This window comes from Aspergillus vadensis, assembly GCF_003184925.1.
Source record: "Aspergillus vadensis CBS 113365 unplaced genomic scaffold BO88scaffold_13, whole genome shotgun sequence".
In the NCBI taxonomy this organism is placed as follows: Eukaryota; Fungi; Ascomycota; class Eurotiomycetes; order Eurotiales; family Aspergillaceae; genus Aspergillus; species Aspergillus vadensis.
Genome location: NW_020292051.1, coordinates 218,815 through 236,770, shown reverse-complemented (window position 1 = coordinate 236,770; position 17,956 = coordinate 218,815). Strand labels below are relative to the sequence as shown.

At 48.3% G+C, this 17,956-nt stretch overlaps 3 protein-coding genes across 3 annotated transcripts; 1 reads left to right on the top strand and 2 right to left on the bottom strand.

Moving 5' to 3' along the window:
- Positions 1-628: 628 nt before the first annotated feature.
- On the top strand, positions 629-2,677 carry BO88DRAFT_488420 (uncharacterized protein; the record flags this gene model as incomplete). The annotated part of the gene is made up of 4 exons (XM_025712614.1): positions 629-902; positions 965-1,241; positions 1,492-1,998; positions 2,065-2,677. The coding sequence occupies 4 exons, from the start codon at positions 629-631 to the stop codon at positions 2,675-2,677; spliced, it is 1,671 nt and encodes a 556-aa protein (XP_025562273.1).
- A 9,961-nt stretch (positions 2,678-12,638) lies between these two features.
- On the bottom strand, positions 12,639-13,024 carry BO88DRAFT_415646 (uncharacterized protein; the record flags this gene model as incomplete). Its single annotated transcript, XM_025708218.1, has 2 exons — positions 12,639-12,837; positions 12,894-13,024. 2 exons carry the CDS (start codon positions 13,022-13,024, stop codon positions 12,639-12,641), a joined length of 330 nt encoding a protein of 109 aa, XP_025562272.1.
- A 3,543-nt stretch (positions 13,025-16,567) lies between these two features.
- On the bottom strand, positions 16,568-17,850 carry BO88DRAFT_454173 (Zn(II)2Cys6 transcription factor; the record flags this gene model as incomplete). The annotated part of the gene is made up of 3 exons (XM_025710793.1): positions 16,568-16,991; positions 17,041-17,735; positions 17,782-17,850. 3 exons carry the CDS (start codon positions 17,848-17,850, stop codon positions 16,568-16,570), a joined length of 1,188 nt encoding a protein of 395 aa, XP_025562271.1.
- Positions 17,851-17,956: the final 106 nt, after the last annotated feature.

The window sequence follows — 17,956 nt, the reverse complement described above, 5'->3', positions numbered from 1 at the left end:
TCAATGTGGTCAATTTTGGAAACTGTGTTGATTGTGGAAGGGTTGATTCGTATTCGGGCAAGACCGATGATTCTTGGAATGCCTCCAACTCCTTCAGCACCGGGTCAACCAGTGCCTCGACTTCAGCGGCCCATTCCGGGGAGGGACTTTGGCGAGGTACAAGATACTGATTTAGAAGAAGGCAACATGCATTGAGATGACCAAAAAATACCCGCAGCTCTCGATATTCAAAGTCTCCAAAGTAGTCTGCAACAGCGCGAAACGGCTCGAGGCAATCACGAAGAAGGTGGATGGTCTTCTCAAACACCCCCAGAGTTAGACAAAGCTCCCTGAGCCAAAGGTCACAGCGTGTAATGGACTCCTCACCTGGATTGCCATCATTAAAAGCCCGATTATATGCCACAATCCATAACCAAGGAACGCCTTCCAGAGCATATAGTAGTGCCAGTCGTAGGGGGAGATGAAAGGAATAAAGAAGGTTGACGGTGAAGTGAGACTAGTTGATGCGGTGCGGGGTAGGGCAACTACTAGTGCAGCTCAGCCTCGCGCGTCCCCAACTCACCAGCTTCTTTCCTTCCTAGACTCCAAAATCACCGCTAGACTTCTCTTTCCTTCTCTGTCGGCCGCAATGGGTACAGAGTCCTGGACGACTGTAACACTTGCGGAATCTGCGAACCTCTGTCTAGAGTCTTTCACCAAGTGTCTCGCTCGGGTTGGCCATCTCACCGTACGGGAGCAATCAGCAATCGAAGACCAACTTGGACAATTCTCGATCTGGTCTTCAAACATAGGGATCTTTGCAGCAGCGAAGAACTCCCTTGATTACCGTCTTCGCGATGCGTTTCGTGTTCAACGACTGCTTCGCCGCTTGCTCCGGATACTGAACGACCATATCCAGCGACGTAACATCAACCCTATGCCATATCGTGTAAGAGAATGTTTGGCTAACGCAAGAACGCTACAGTTTTGTCAGCTATAAACAGCCCACCAGAAGTACGAACGACTCTTTCCAGGCCCTCTTCCTCTTTATCTGAGGCTACTGAGCTGGATCCTATCATCCGGGAATTAGCAGACGAAATCGACCTGATCCACAAGCTTTCCAGAGCAATACGCATTGTGAGCAAAGAGTCCCAGTATTTAGGCACTTCAGCCTCTAAACTGAGTGATAATGTCAGCGGTGATGTCAAGGGCTCACGCATTAATCAATCTGACTTGGAGGTCATTCAAGATGAGTTTCCAAAGTGTGATTACTCACTCCAAAGGAGGCTGGCAGCTACCATGCTGCTACGTCGAAGGGAACAGGTGATTCTCTACTGGAGCTCCCGAAACTGGAATCTCTCCTCTCGATATTCTACTATTCCAAAACGGGCCGTCTCTATCCCAGAATTATCTCCAAGTCGCACCCATAGGGAATCCCCTCCAGTACTGCCAACATCTGAGGCCATAGAAGAAGATTTTAGTGGCACCTCTTTGTTGAGACCGATGTCTCAGCTGGGCAAACACATCATCCCGGAGAGACAGCGATCTCCTCGAGTTTCCTCCAGCACAGCCAGCATCTGAGGCCAAACAAGACAATTCTAGTAGCTCCTCTTTGTTGAGCCCGATTGTGCTAACGTTCGAGAAACCCAAAGCACAACACACCCTGTCTCGTCTCAGCTGGGCAGACACATCATCCAGGAGAGACGCCGAACACCTCGCGTTTCCTCCCGCACCCATCGAATCAATTCTTCAGAGATTACAGACCCTCAACGATAATCATATAGCGACAGAAAAGGCGTTCCTACGGGGGAACACCAGCTACTCTCGTGGCGTTACACCACCTATGCCTTCAATGTTTAGCAAAGGCCAGCGTGATCGGCGCGGGATCAGCCTAATGGAATCAAAGCGGGATCTGGAACGCGAGTGGTCAATCTGTATGGAAGGCGCAAGAAATGTCATCTGTCCTTATTGTTACTGTGATCTTCCTAGTTCAGTTGCCATGAACCAGAAGAAGTGGAGGTAAGTCACGATGCATGGATTGATGTCAGCCCTGTTACATGAGACATTGTGTTAAGAAAACCCAAGTGATCATGTCAAGGGTGACCTCGACCTCTACATTTGTTTGTTCGACCGCTGTGACTCTCCCTACAAGTTATACAATACCAAAGACGAATGGTTAAACCATATGCGTCAACATAGGCCGCGATGGCGTTGTGCCGCACGGGCGCACGGTGTCCTTGTCTTCTATGAGAAAAGCGAGTACGAAGAGCACATGCGCCGAAAGCACAAAAGCACCCAACCACAACTAGCCATACTCGCTGAGAGAAGTAGTCGACCCTCTGGCCCTGTCTTTCAGTCCTGCCCGTTATGTGGTGAAGGAAATCGGGCTGATCTCGAGGAGCACATTGCTGACCATCTTACATACCTTGCATTGATGTCAATCCCCTTGCCTAAGAGCCAATCGACCGATGATCACATGAAGATGGCTGCAAATTTGGATACCGATCATCTCCGGGCCGGAGGCGCTGGACGGACCGATTCCTATCACTCTTTTGACGAAAGTGAAATGAAAAAGGCAGGAGATCCCTCCAGGCTCCCTGAATCCCCCTTTGCCGGATTGAAAGAGTCAAAACAAAAACAGACAAAGGGAAAGGCACCAGTGAAGGACCGTAATCAGGAAGAAACTCACAGGAGGTAATTACAACAAGCCCTGTCTTTATGTAGTTTCCGAAAGGCTAATTCATCCCAAGGTGAAAACACCGGGTTCTTTCCCGGTCGGTGTCAATGGATGGGCTGTACTGAGTCATAAGAGTTTAAGGGAGAGGAGGATCTCCTCCGTCATATCTTCGCCACCCTTATGGAATATCCTTCTTCCTGTCCTGTGGAGGGTTGCGGGCAACCATTTTCCGATAGACAGGATTCTCAGAAACATCTGAGGACTGACCACAACAAGGATTTGCGGACTGACCGCGACAAAGGTCTTTCTAGAGGAGAGTAAGCCATGCTCCTCAAATTTATGTCCTCTATACCAGCAGTAAGACTAACACATTTTTAAGACATGGACTGAGATATCCTCCGACACGTTACCAATGGGCCGGCTGCACTGTAAAGGATAGTTTCAAACTACGCAGTAACCTCTATCAACATATCCGGATATGCATTTATAGCATCTTTGGTCTTTAATTCAAGAATGGGAGCCTGAGTATCTTTACATCCTTGCTGTCTGGAAGGAGTATTCACTAGAACCCCCGTCTCAATCAACCCGCGATTTGATGAGACGTCGAAGAAAGACCCCGGCTTATCCAGTTTAGGAACAACCCCTCCAAGGCTCAGGACCCGCTCGTGAATGATCCATCTGCATTTGTGAGGCTGATAAGACGCAATAAACTCTACTAGTCCAAACTCAAACAATACGCGCACAATGATTTGGGACGTTAGACTTCCTGTGATTCCCACTGCCAAGTTAGGGGCGCTGATCTTAGTCTGATTGAGAGAGTTCTGCAGGGTTTGAGGGAGCACAAACTACGTAATATAGTGAGAACACTGAATGTCACCAGTGATGAGAGAAGATATATTTCTAACTTGTCATGCTACTCCTCCATCCTCAAGAAGTATTACAATCTTTCATCCCTCTCCTTTTTCCAGTCCTCTGAGACCACACCATGACCAAGAACACCGAGCTCAACCACCTCCACGAAACCCTCTTCGAACAGGGTATAAAACTCCGCTGAACCATCGTCGGTAATACCTACGTAGATAGAGCCTTATCCCAAGGATCCAGCGACTTTTCGCGTCCCGGCCAGGAACTGGCCACCACATGGTGCTGGGGTCATATTTGGACGAGACCTGGACTTGAGCTGAAGCAACGAAACCTACTGAGTAACTGAGATAAACTTCCTCTACGGAATAATAACATGGTCAAAGTAGATTCAGACCTGGGTATGTTGATCGCGTTGAATCATACTCGTGGCGCTATCATCACGGCTTTACCGAGAAAGAAATTAGCCAGGCGGTTCTGCAGGCTACCGTTTACTGTGGAGGTCCTTCGGGGATTGAAGCTACGGATATTACGGAGAGGGCTATTAATGAGACGATTGCGAATGGGGAGTATAAGCGGGAATAGACTGTGTGTTGTTGGCTTTTGTGACTAGAATATTAGAGGATTTTAGTGCGTTTAGAATGATGGATGGCTTTGATTTGCTGATGATTAAGATGAAATAGAAAGGTTAGAGTAAAATACTAGAATTACAGGGCGCAGACTACTCCTTAGAAGCTGCATCAAAACAATACTCTTAATATTTAATCTTGTTAGTCAGGAATATTTTAGGTATCTGCTGAAAGGCACAAAGAATTATCAACTTCTTATTTCACTGTTTGTCTTTGAGTGGAGGTAGAATAAGATGTGCGAAAGTGAGTGTTGCCTCGAACAGGGTTTGAATGCTGAGGAGGTGTACCCAATCGAGCATGTATCAGACAATCATACATCTTGAAATCTGTCTGGGATGCGTAAATCGAGATGTGTATATCAGTCAACAGAACACCCAGATCATATCCTTCTTATAACATCATCAACGCAGCTAGAACCATCATATTGCCGCCTATATATTCCTTCCCACAATGGTAGACAGTAGAAAGAGATGTCATTCCATACCATCATAACCCTTCAGTTTCTCTGTTTCTTTTCCGTGATACCCTCCCATCCTTTCCATCTAGAGATTCCCGCAGGTGTGTCCCGAACCCTAGTCATAGTAGGAACATCACCCAGACAATTCCATGAGAAGGCATTCGTGTCCAATATGAACGGGCTGCTTCACAGCCCACGCAACGTGGGAAATCGGGAGAGCAATAACGGTGACAACAAGACGAATGCCACCTCCTTCTGCATACTCCTTCCAAGTTCATAAAAATTTCACCATGACAGTGATAGCCACAATATCCTCATCCACTGAGGCGTAGACACTCTCGGATGTTTAAATCATCCCACTTATTAATCGGGAGATTGTGTACTCAATGTACCAATTGAGGAAGACATGCCGCCTCAAGTAGACCTTATCATCACTCACAAAAGATATATGATGATCATGCACTAAAGCCCGTGCTCTCGGATGAAAATCTTAGCAGCACGCGTATCAGAAAAACTTGGAAACGCTGCCACTTCTTCCTCGTGTTCGATCCCTTCCGCAGTGTGTAGGGAAGCCAGCCGTTTTTTGCGATCTTTAATTATTGTTTGGTCAACTTCATGATCCGGTGATGAGTGGCTTATGCGATCGGTAATGTCTCTGACTGCATACACGCCGGGAAGTGTCAAGAGACTGTTTTCAGTTACCAGGGCTGACCACGCTTCATCTGGGATGAGGTCACCTGTGTCGAAGCGCACTTTGATAGCTTTATGTCTTTGAAGGTGCGTTATCCCCGTATCAGGTAGACGGACGATTTATGACGCATTGATATGGAGATTTCATGTCTCTTATATAATTGGTAAAAAGTCCGGTCTTTCACGAATCCACCAAGCATGGCATCCACTCTGAGCAATCTTCATAGACGTGGCCCATGGATTCTCAAAGCCAGCTTCACCGAAAGTATCAGGAGACGTTCGACAGAGGCAGAAGGTCTGATTTGTAGCGCCTTACTACCTGCGAGTGTGATATTTGCCTGTGGCTCTCGGTGGTATTCTTCGGGAGTTAGGAGATCAGCAAGGCAAGTCATTTGGCGCAAGGTGTTCACCAGGTGAACTGACCAGCCCGCCACTGATGTTTAGAGCGACATGTTGCGCAGATACTCAACCCCAAATATCCCATATGTCCCTGCATTTCTTTTGTAAAGCATCCAGGGAGACATATTGCGACAATGGATATTTTTGGAAGTGGCCGCTGGATGAAAAGTGCTCCAGTTGAGACAAGCTATCAGATGCTTTCTATATGTTTCCTCATCACTCCTTGACACCACCACCCATGGGGTGGAAGTAAGACTAGCTAGCGAGTAGGCTCTCCACACCAGAGCTCAGAGCGGGTATATCAACGGAATACTTCTTGAGTAAGGCCCATGCAAGAGAGGGCTGATCGAGGTAGAAGCCTAAATAGGCAATATATAGCTCGTCAGATCTCGAGCACACCTTCATCCACGTAAAAGTTGTAGTGCTGATCAAAGTCGAATGTAATGCGGCCAGAGACACAGCAATGGGACGTTGTGCCCGTGTTATCCGTAGTAGTTTGTTATAACACTGTTTGTTGGTCGAGGAATCTTAGAATGTCGCCGTGGCTCTCGATGAATGTAATAGCGTGTGGATAGACCTGTGGAACATGGGCATAGACATCAGACCGAGAGTGTGGCCTACGATGCTTGGATATCGCCATACATTTGCTGATACCATTCAACACGTTCGACTGTCAAATGGGTGTCACAGATAAACGCGAGGTCGATAGGTAGGTCCTTCAGAAAAACTGTGGCATTAAGGAGATTGGCGATGACTCCTAACCCCTTTCCGTTCAGCGATGCGATCGACAATGTTCGACTGGCTAATATTACTAAGGAAGAAAGCAGTCGACTCAGGGTCGTCTATCGTTCAAAGGTTGCTCAGCACACCGCAGAATCCGACGTGGGACTCCTGCTCGATTATAGGACAGGAGCTGATGCGTGGTATGGATCAGGTGTAGTGAGCTCTTGATATCGATGTTTATAGAAAGGCAAAGAGCCCGACCCATCGTATGGGTAGAATGTGACCACCCAGCGTTTTCCTGAAACTTAAGGTAGATGACAGTATGATATGAGTCGTCATAAATCCGGTAGTCGTCCATGGCATAATATTGCAGCCCGCTATGCTTGTGACTCTGCCGATAGATGATCATTTCTGCCGCATCCGAAGCATTTCAGATGGGAAAGTGATGGAAAGAACCATATCTAGCAAGAAAGTGGTGCTTGACCGGCATTCAGATCAGTGGAAATCCCAAGAGAGTCGGAAAGTCGCAGATGTTCCTGCATTTCTATGGAGGCTCCACCACAGGATAACCACAATTATAAATAGTGTGTTCCGACAATCACGACACACCAGGTAGACCTCCGTTATTGAGGTTGGATTGACAGGAGCAATTTCCAACAAGTCGACGAAATTAGCCTCAGAGCGTGAGTCGTATGAGCATGTCCGAATAGGCCTCAATGGGTTAGGCGCCAGCCGGATCATCGTGTCGATATCTATAGAGTCGAAGACGGCCGACCATATCTCTTAGACGCTAGCGTAGTAACCTTTTCTAGCGACCTTGCGGATGTCGACCGATGGAGTTCTGCTCGACTTGGCAGTAGATATCGGTCTTTCCGGAGCTGCCGTGACTGCAGAATTTTGCAGTATATATATAAATCGATTGACACTTGTCTGCCTTTCGAGAAAGTTTTTTTCTGCCAATATTCGAGCTGCTGCGCCAACGCGGCTAGCATAATATAACCGGAGGCTGTAAATAAGTGGTAAGAGTAGTAGGGCGAGAGTGTCGTTCAACCCGCTCAATCTGAGCCTACCCCTGGTTGCCATCAACATCTGAAGCAATTTGTTGAAGGCGTACGAAGGATTCTCACTAAGAGAACACTGATGTTCATGACCATCCCAGGCGCCGCGGAAGAAACCGGACGCGATGATGCATTTAGCAAAAGGACCTTTGCTTTCACGGCAGCAAGAACATACGGCAAAACCAATATGTTCAAATCCACGCGCTTGGAGAAGCGCAGTTTGACGTGTCTGATCGTTCGCAACGTCAGAAGAAACGACGATCTCTCCGAAATGATACGCCAAGTAAGACGGCGGACGGAAGCAGTAACATCGCAATAGTGTTTGACAGCGAAGTCCAGAAGATTGGGAAGAAGTTGGTATTCCGAGTCCAAGTCCCAGGGGCATCGACAACACCGTCACTAACGTGAACATTGCCCTTGTCATTGCTGTCGCTCAGATATTAACCCCTAAATGTCATGAAGATTGGTGTGCCTGAGGGACTTCGCTGGAAGTGACAGAAGAAAGGGTATTATCAGTGCGATTGTCCCCATATAGATAGCTAGCCATCCATCATCTTTCTTCACCACTCATAGTGTTGCCTAGGAATGAGGCACTTGTTGGCTCGGTGTATCTCGACGTGCTGAGCAGGACGTAGCGCATGGTCTGTCACCACAACCATCGGATAAGAGGAGTGGAGAAATAGTTCATGTCCAGCGTCTCCCAGATGTAGCCATGTATTTCCCGAACAGATTGAGGGTGGTGAGTCTGACCTCTCGGATGGATGAGTGGAAAGAGTAAGGCGTGCCCAACACGAGATAATGGTGTGAAGTAGCCCGCAGCCATTTCAGATATTGGAGCTTGTCAATGTTTAACTCAACCATCGAGTTCGCCACAATCCTCAGCGCAATTTATGATGACGCTATTTACCTTTCATCAAAGTCAGGTGCTTGTAGATTCGTCAAAGAACCCCAAAGCTGGCAAACTTTCGTCGTCAGTTTGACCTTATAGACCAGATTTTACTCTGAGGCATAATCCAGGCCACTGTTTCCCAGCAGGTATACGCGGGAAAGACATGTCCTTACTTCAACGTCTCGAGGACGTCGGCAGTAAGCTATAATGTGAGGTATTTCTTGGACTCTTAGTTCCTCGTCGCAGTCGTACTTCTGTCGACGGTTATTTTCCATGGTGGTTGTTGAACTGGTCTGATAATGTTGAACTCCTTGCGGTCTCCTTGTACCGAAATGGATACAGATAGGCTTTTCCGGGGCCTCAGAGCCCACCAATGCTGTTGGATGGTTTGGACTGTCGAGAAGACTGGACGTATCCTTTCAGAATATAATCACTGACTGCCCATGGATGTGGAAAAGCTCATTGTCGTTCTTTCATCGGACGTTAGGTAATGGCTCGTAGATTCGGTATTATCTTCACATTGTGTTCTGGAACCAAGCACCCATGTCTGCCTCCTTGCCGGCCCATGCAAGTCTCAGAACTCTGGGACTCGTTTTATGTTTGGTCAACCATCCATTTGCTTTTAGGATTGCTCACATGATCTTCTGACTGTGCGTCATGTCACTCCCGAGCACGCCATGTACTCAGCGTGTTCAGGTACCTGTGCACTTGCTGAGCTGAGCATGTTGGGTTTTGTACCGACAGCCCCGCTGGCAGATGGCAAATAGCCTGAACCCATCAGGCTTAAAAGCCGACCGACAGAAACCATATTGTCTCGTCTGCGTCATTATAAGAGTCTCCTGACTGCTTCTTCATCTCCTTGATCGATGATGATCAGGATTCCAATGGGGATAAATACATGTTAGCTGGATGACACCTGCGTGTGTATGTCTTTGAAAGAGTATGGAACTATATGAATGCTCTCCGGAACTGTCTGAAGGGTGTCATTATACCGGAAGGCTTTCTTTTTGGCCCATGTTCGTGTCCATGAGCGAAGGCGACCGAGAATGGAGTTGGTGTACGTATGGAAGATATTCGCAGAGGAGGACTCCAGTCACACTGCTCGAGCTGTTGTTGAGTTATTATCAGCAGCTCATCGCTAAAACGTGCGGCACTTGCGGACCAGTAGAATGCATTGTTCCCAGGACCTTGAGGCTGTCTGCAGTCCGGGATAGGGTGGGGAATTGTGAAAATGGAGAAATCCTGTCCATCACCAGTGTGGAATAGTAATTGTCCGAGGTCCAAGATATGAAGCCCACTTCGTGGGGTATTCGTGCAACTTCGTCCGATGACATTCTCTAGAATAATCAATTGCCCCTGGAATCTAGTTGACCGAATTAGTATCCGATGTCTCGCACCACGTAGAAATGCTGGCTGACGACTCACCTGAGAAGGATCTCCGTGAGGGATGTCCTAAAGTCCATCCAAGTACCATCCATTCTCGCCGTTATTGAAAGACCGTCTCGTAGTTTCTCTACCTTCTGGTCCCGTATCTCTGAAGCATGAGATGGAGAGGATGCTTCAGCTCATAGCCATTTCCTGGAAGTGGATCAGCCAAATGTTTGGACTGCACCAGATGTCATCCATTATCCGCACCCTAGACACATTCATCGTCGTTGTTGACAGACCCGGTCCGGCTTTCACATCCTTCACAGCCGATTTCCTGGGATGAAGGATGATCTCGATGTGCCGAATAGTTCTGCTTGGACGCCGACCGTGAAGCGTTCACACTCTCGCCTGTTCTGCAAGTACGGTGCACACCAAAATAGCACTTGAACCAACAAGATCTCTTGTTTATTATAAGGGATTGTCGAGGTATCTGGTGAGGTGTGTCTTGAAATATTCCCGCATGTTTTCTGGCAAATGATCCCCTCGAGGGATCGCGGTGTCCTCGATCACTAGTCGGAGCTCAGCAGCGAAACTAGGAGGATTGACGTTCGCAGTAAGGGAATTTGGAGCATTCCCCATCTTCTGCGGCCAAATCTCCTATCGAAATCTTGTACGCAACGTTCTTCATAAACATTTGCACCCCGTCGCGATGAGGATTTAGCTTTGGAACCCCAGGTGCAGGTTATCAACGCAGTGAGGCTGGCGACCGGCATAAAGGGAATTGAGCCACTGGTAGATGAGACGAATTCACCAGTCTTCAAGATCACATTGCAGGCTGAATGTCGACGATAAGATTGAGGCCTCTGCATCGCACCATCTTCAGGGACATGCGCCGCTCGCCCATCAATAAGACCATGCATAACCTCAACCACACGCAAGGGATAGACTGCCTCGTTGCCTGTAGGATGGATTACTAGAGTTTCACGACCTGGAGGTTTTGTTCGGCGATGTATCGGCACATCATACCCACGCGGTCGTCAGACGACGTGGGTCAGAAAGGGAACGCAGGACGATGCGCTCATGTCTCTACTGGAAAGACCGTCGCTCTCGTTTGTATGGGTCAAGCAGTAGAGACTCAAACAAACCACCTGTTATTCTGGTTCCGAAGTGAGAGGTGAGGATTGATGTAAATACATCGTCCCGGCAGCTAAAGCGTCCAGTGCAAGGTCCCATTTCAACTTTTCGGGGTAATTTCGAAGAATGGCCTGAGAGGCAGAAGTCGTGATTGGCCGATTGCAAATGTGTGTCATACAGGAGTAAGGCCGTGGACACAACGGTATCGTCGGCCCATGGTCAGATATATTGAAGCAAATATACCGCTATAGTGGTTTCGGAGAAGATCTCTTGTTGCTTCGATCCAGGCAATGGTGCGGCCGAAGCTGTGCTGTTTTCTCCATCCTTGTTGGCCAAATCCTCGGGAGTGATAGACCGCACCACGATCCAAGCCACAAGCTTCCATTCAGTTTTATAGACGTTCGAGATAGAGGGAAAAGGATATAGAAATGAAAAAAATAAAAACATACAACAGAAGGGATTCGCTGGTGGTCACCCACCCAACTACTAACCTCCCGGCGTGTGGCTTAAGTACGGCTGAGCGGACGGGAAGCCCTGTTTTCCACACCCTGTGGTCGTATGTGCTTGATTGCTCTTGCGACAAGTTTACATCGTGTGGAGTTGAATGACCGGTCGCTGGATGATTGGTGACTGCGATCCCAAACGGATCTCTCAAGAGTTGGTGATAGTATATGGAAGGATTCCGACATGATTGATAAGATACGGGAATATCGCAGTGATACATCCAACGCTCCTAGAATTTTTCATCATATTTGGATGCGGTCACACCTCGCCAATACGATAAGGCGGGAACGGTAATGCTTTATACCCATGTGCAATCTGTTGCCTCGAGTATATTGAGCCGAACGTAATGCCAACTCGAAACCTGGCTGCCGAATAGACTTTCTATACTTTGCGGCGTAAGCCGGTACCCGGTCCATTTGTAAAGATAGGAGGTGGCAGCTCCAGATATCTCATTTTGGTATTTCACTGCCGCGTGGTACCCTTCCCTCAATATCGCGACCATATTATATATGCTTCGATGATTATCGGGCGTGATACAGTAGGCGCAATGTCTCTCACTGGTGCAGAGAAATTGGTGTGAACGAATGCTTTCTTGGTCTGCTGGATAGTGGAAACCGAGACGTGGATAATCTTCCTCAGATGTGCCATGGACCGAGGCGCTTGGATCTGATCCCTCATCAGAAACTGTTCTTTCGTCTGGGGGTCGCACATAGCCTCCGCTTTGCGGCGCCTGGCCTTTCAAAGATATCAAAATAGTCGATTTCGAAAGAAAAAACATGTTGCCAAGTACATGTTAGCTAGCGAACCACACCATGCTGAGAGTCAGCTTAATCGCATCAAGGTCGCAAGCCGCTTCGGAGCAAGTAGCGCTTGACCCCTTCAAGCCGGCCTCTGCGCCGAGGAAGATGACCCCAGATTTCGAAAATGAAAGCCAGAACTAGAACCCATTACACCTCAGGTGAGGGATGAGCTGACGGGCATCCATAGTGCTGGATAAAGTAGTATCGGATGGTTCTTCCTTCTTGATAAGCAGGAAGCAGATTGTCTGTAGGAACACTGCATAGTCCAATGTCGGACTGTGCTACGAATATTCCAGACCCGGACTTCGTGTGTGTCACGGATTTGCGGATGGCTGTGGCTTGATCACTTCCTGGAGGCATTCGATTAGCCCAATCCAAATCTCCCACCAGAGCATGGTACACACCGATTATGTCATGGATGGAAAATCCCGCTTTATAGTGCATGTGCATATACCTTGTTTTCGACCATACTAATCGCGTCTTCGTATGTGTTCATGTTCGCGGCGTTCGGGTGGATTCTTGGGAATCTTTGATCCAACACCGAAAGATTCTGATCGACGCTTGGAAGACGGCACGTATCCCTTGGGATAAGGGGCAAAAGCCAATGCGTCCGGTTGATGGTACCTACAATTGGTACCGGGGAGAAACATTTGCTTAGACCCATCATTGCTGCAGTAGTGTATATGTAGTAGGGGCCTTTGTGTCGACGTCCATGGCACACATACCATTGCTTTGGGCGAATAGGAAACTCAAGTGCGAATGTGGGTCTGACTTCTCGTTCATTGGTAAAAGCGATTGGTTTCTCTTGTGCACGGCATATGATGAGCCAAACCATCAAGTAAGTAAATGACCCCATTGTGTTCCAGGAATTCGATCGCGGATGAAACCAAGCTGATCAGCGCCCTGTCTGTTGGTCTGCGTAGCTCTGTGGGTAGACCATGTATTGTGACACGTTGGCTCTTGCTTCCTCAATCTCCTGTAGGGTAACTTGCCGACCGCATAGGATGAGCAGCGCTTCCTCCATCTGCATCAAGGAATATGCGATCGAGGTGGTAATCGGAAATATGAAGTCAAGTCCCGCTCGTGGAAGGGACATGAAGCATGGCTGGGGAGGGTGTAACCGAGTTGCGTGGCCGTAGTTGTCAATGAAATAGTTGAGGCCGGAGCCTTCTCGAGTGCTTCCTTCGACCTTTCTTTCGCTCTGTGACACAAGGCCAACCCCATGGGACTCAAAGATGTGGCCATATATTTGGCTTCGGATCTCTGGTGGGGGTATGTATATAAGATATTATTTATTGTTCGATAGTGGTGCGCTCATCGTCCAAGACCATTGAGCCTTCGGAAATTTATATCGTTGGTTCGGATTTCTTTATACTGTCCATGATGAAATGTCGACGGGACGATAGATCAGATCGTCAACTGGTTTTTGTTCTTGGTCTTGTCCGCATGGGAATGGATACCAAGATTGTTGCAGTATGGCTGTTTCGATCGACGGATAGAAGAACGCATAGATGTAGACTGCTGGATCTGCAGTTTATAATTGACTTGCAAGACCCGACATTGAGATGTTTAGTGTATCAGGCATATTATATCAGACATAGTAGTGGCCGGTAACGATCCGGGGAACACATGAGCTGGTTCAATTGCTCGAACCGGTGGCCAAAGCCGATAACACAGTCACAGAAAGGTAGGAAGTATCTAGGTCCGGGAGGTACTTCAAAAGCGATACTGTGTAGTAGTGGCCCCAAGCCGATTCGTAGTCCTCAGTCTGACTGGATCTTATCCTTCGAGGTTGCCGAGAAAGGAGCAACATGACGGTTTGTTTTCGGACCGCAGGACTGGCAATGCGTCACCTAATTCTATCCGAGCAACGCGTGATGCTTGGTCGATGCTTGGAAGATGCCACAGATATTCTCGAATGAAGCGTTAGGCAATAACAGACAGTCATACCACAGGTGGTTGGGTTCGCTCAGTTTCAACTATCAGAACGAGGTTTGGTAGCAGAAAAGCCGGCCGACCCAGCACAGTGGCTTAATGGTGCTGACGATGCTCTAGCGAGGCAGCCAGATTGACTAAATCGATGCCTTCAGTCCTGCCATGTAGACCTGGCTCGGGTGATCCGCAATCTTTGGCCGATAGCTCAGTGATAACCAGCGTGTATGATTGCCTGACGTCTGATAGCGTAGAACATGCTGGATGATTCTGGAAGCTATGAATCATGCCTTGTTTAGAATGGACTTTGCAATAAATGCAGATTGTTTGCATATGCTCTTGCCAAGTCGGTGAGCCATCGGCAGCAACAGCGAGACAACAACTTGTCGTCTCTGGCAAGCTGAATACCGAAGCGGTTTCCGTAACAAGATTTATCTGAATTTCTGAGTTGACCGGATGGCCACCTTAGAGGGAGGCAGCATTGCGAATCTTGCTCAGCATTCTGAGCAATGTATAGCAGATCTCCAAGTTCTGTCGGCGTTGTATGCCGCTTCTTCTGCCCTGACTTGTGCTGACTGGAGAGTAATATCATCAGAAATTGATCACTCATGAGACTTTCGTGAATAGATGCTTACCTGTCCAACTGTTCAGTTGACCATGACATTGAGCCACGTCACGATTATATTGTGACCTCTCCTGAGTATAGGAACCGGAAAAGCCATGTGACGATCCTCTGCTCGATCGTAGTATAGAAGGACACTCATCAGGGTAACAGATCCTGTTCGACTCTGCGTGGCACGCGACTAGCTGAGAGATAATCGTCAACACGAAGCACGAAGCAAGATGCAGTAGCTTGTTTCTGGGTGAGAATCATACTGTATGGTCCAGATCTATGTGTGTTCGGCTCAAAAGCAGCCCCATCAGGGGGAACAATAGCCAGAGAAGCAAAGAGGAAGAAGTGATAGAGAGATGGAACGAGACAGCGTGTGAAAATATCAACAACACGCAGGTCAAATCTGAACCAGCAACACGTATTAAAGCGGGTCCTGTTCAAAGTAGTTGCTGCGACAGCCCGCCGTGTGAACAGGCAAAACACTCAGATATGGTCAAGCGTGTGAGTCTTTTGTGAGAGAGGCAAGAAGCATGACCTGGTGGTGTACATATGCAGCGATGAAGAGGTAAGCTGCCTTGCGCCTTTAGCCATGATATATAAAGTGATAATTGTTAAGAGAAGAAGCATACTTTGGGAGGTGTCATGATGCCCTCCATGTCCCATCGACCTAAGGTGTTGTTTCTTGCTTGTGCTTCTGACTATCCGAGGGTGGACTCAAGAGTATATATAAGAAGAATTATAAGGAAGTTGAGCTGCTTGAGAGAGATAGAGGAGGGAGAGAGAAAGGAAGGGAGGGAGGTAGAATGAGAGAAATTTATACCCAGACAAGAAGCCCTCTTCAATGACCAGGCGGTCACTGAATATAGCTTCGTGAATCAGCACATGCGAATTTGTCAGATACGTTACTGAGATATCTACGTGACTGGGGTATCCGTGAAGTAGGCTTAAGAACCGTCACTATAAATGCGTCACTAAAGACGGGATGTTCCGCCAGATTCACGAAAAAGCACGAATTCATCTAGGATACGTCACCACGAAAAGCCACGTGAGCACAAGTCACAGAATCGATAGAGGATGTCAAATCAGTTCCAATCATTCTTTCCATTTGGCCCATGGCCGATTGGTTCAAGAGATGTATATCGCGATACTGAGGATAGATCTATATTCTGCCTTTTCGACCCTGAAACTTGGAAGATGCCAAGTACACTTTACAATAGTCCTCAATACGGACAATCGGACATATAACCAGGATAATATTATTTATTTACAGGCTTGGATGGCCCTACAGGCCTCATATGGACTATCAAGGTGCGACATGGAAATCGCTGGTTTCTCAAGAAACCTGCGTCGATACTGCAGACATCGACCGGTAATCAGGACCCGACCTCGACACGATTTATCGAGTGCGTAACGAAAGAACTGCGAGTTGGCCCAAGCTCCAGGAGTTTTCTGGAACATCGTATTGACATCTCTGACATAGCCTAAGCAATCCGCACAGAATGCCACATTTTCACCGGAGCCTGTCCAGGACTTAGATAGTGCGGCTAACTCGTCATTAGCGTACTGGTTGGACGATGAGAAAACGAACATACCCCAGCTCAATATAAATATGCCGACAGCCACCAGGGCGACTGGAATTAAACGGACCCTCATTGTGAGGCACGGACAGGCGTGGATCCGGAAAATTGAAAAGGAGGAGCGATGGATGTCGCTGCCTGGTGGCCGGCACTTGTGCCTGAGGGTCAGGGGGAGTTCTAACCGCTTTGGGCTAGTCCATCGCTGGTCCAGGCTATGGCCATGGATGCAGTTTGTGAGGAGACAAATTGAAGGGCCAAGAGACAAGGCAATATAGCATCACTCAGGAAGGCTACCGCTGGAGCAAAACTGCCTTGGCCAGTCTAACCAGTGTGCAAGCCGTGACGGTAGGGCAGCAGCTACTGCAGACAGCAACTCCTGGGCGCGGTCTTCTACGAACCAGTACCCACGAAACAGGTATAACTGGGCACAATATTGCGCCAACAGAATAAGACCGATCGGGCTCTTGTCCAGCAGAAAGCCTACGAATTCATCCCGCACGCTAATCGGCCACATGTAGATGATGCCACATTGGGCAGGCTTCTCACAAACCTGCAAACGCCAAAATGCCTTTTCCAGACACGCAGTGGCCTGCTGATAGATGAGTCTCTCCTGCTCACTAAGAGGTTCTGATGCGATTAATTGTCTGATTGCATCTAATTGATCGCCCAATCCTGGGAAGTGCAGAGACTGGACATGGTCCCTGTTTGTCGGTTAGCATGCGCCAGATTACAGTATGCGGCAGAGCTTACTCGGGTGGGCCAGGGTCGGATCGAAAGTCTTTCAGAAATAACGGCGCCAGAGGACCGTTTTCAACGTGGGACATAAATGGTTGAAGGGTCATGATTCCTCTGCACAGGTTGAAAAGGCGGATTATACTTTCCAAGGGGCGGCTATCACCTAGATCGGTCGGAGCTCCACAAGTCCATACCATGATCAGACTTGAGAAGCAGAAGAGTGCCTCGCAATTCTGTTTGGTTGGGTTTTGTAGGATAATGCGAAATGTTTGCAGGCCCAGCGCCATGTGGAAGTTGGAGCTGTTCAGATAGTGGCTGTATCGTTCGGGTCTAGTGTATGCCAAGTGCAGGGCCGACAACGACAAGATGCCATGCATCAGGAACTCATACGAATAGGCAATCTTCGGCACTTCGATCTGCCAGACATCACGGATCACCTCCCGATCAGACAGAGTCTTTGAGGCATAGATGCAATAATGGTGCATCAATTCGGGGTCCTGCGCGCCCCACTCGCGGAGAAAAGCAGATGCATCGGCGACTTGATGCTGAAAGGCGGCAATGGCATCGTCGGTTCGTGATGAAACGGTCGGCGACTCGGACAATTTGCCCGACTGCGTACTGGGATACGGCTCGGGTTTGGGTGGGCGACGTTCAAACGTGCACGTCAGATGTCGTTTCACGCAGTTGGCACATGGCTGAGCTTCATCGCACTGTGGGGATCAGCGGAAATTCCAGCCTGGGGAGCGGAGAACGCACTTTGACTCGGCGAGATTTGCACTGGTCGCATCCGTTCCGCGACTTCGTATGGGCTCGTCGCGGAGGCATATCGAATGAAGTCTAGACTAGATTGACTTCCACACAATCCCGAGAGGAGTGGTATAAGCATCGGAAGTTACTGCGAGGAACAGGAAATATACGACAGACGAGAGCG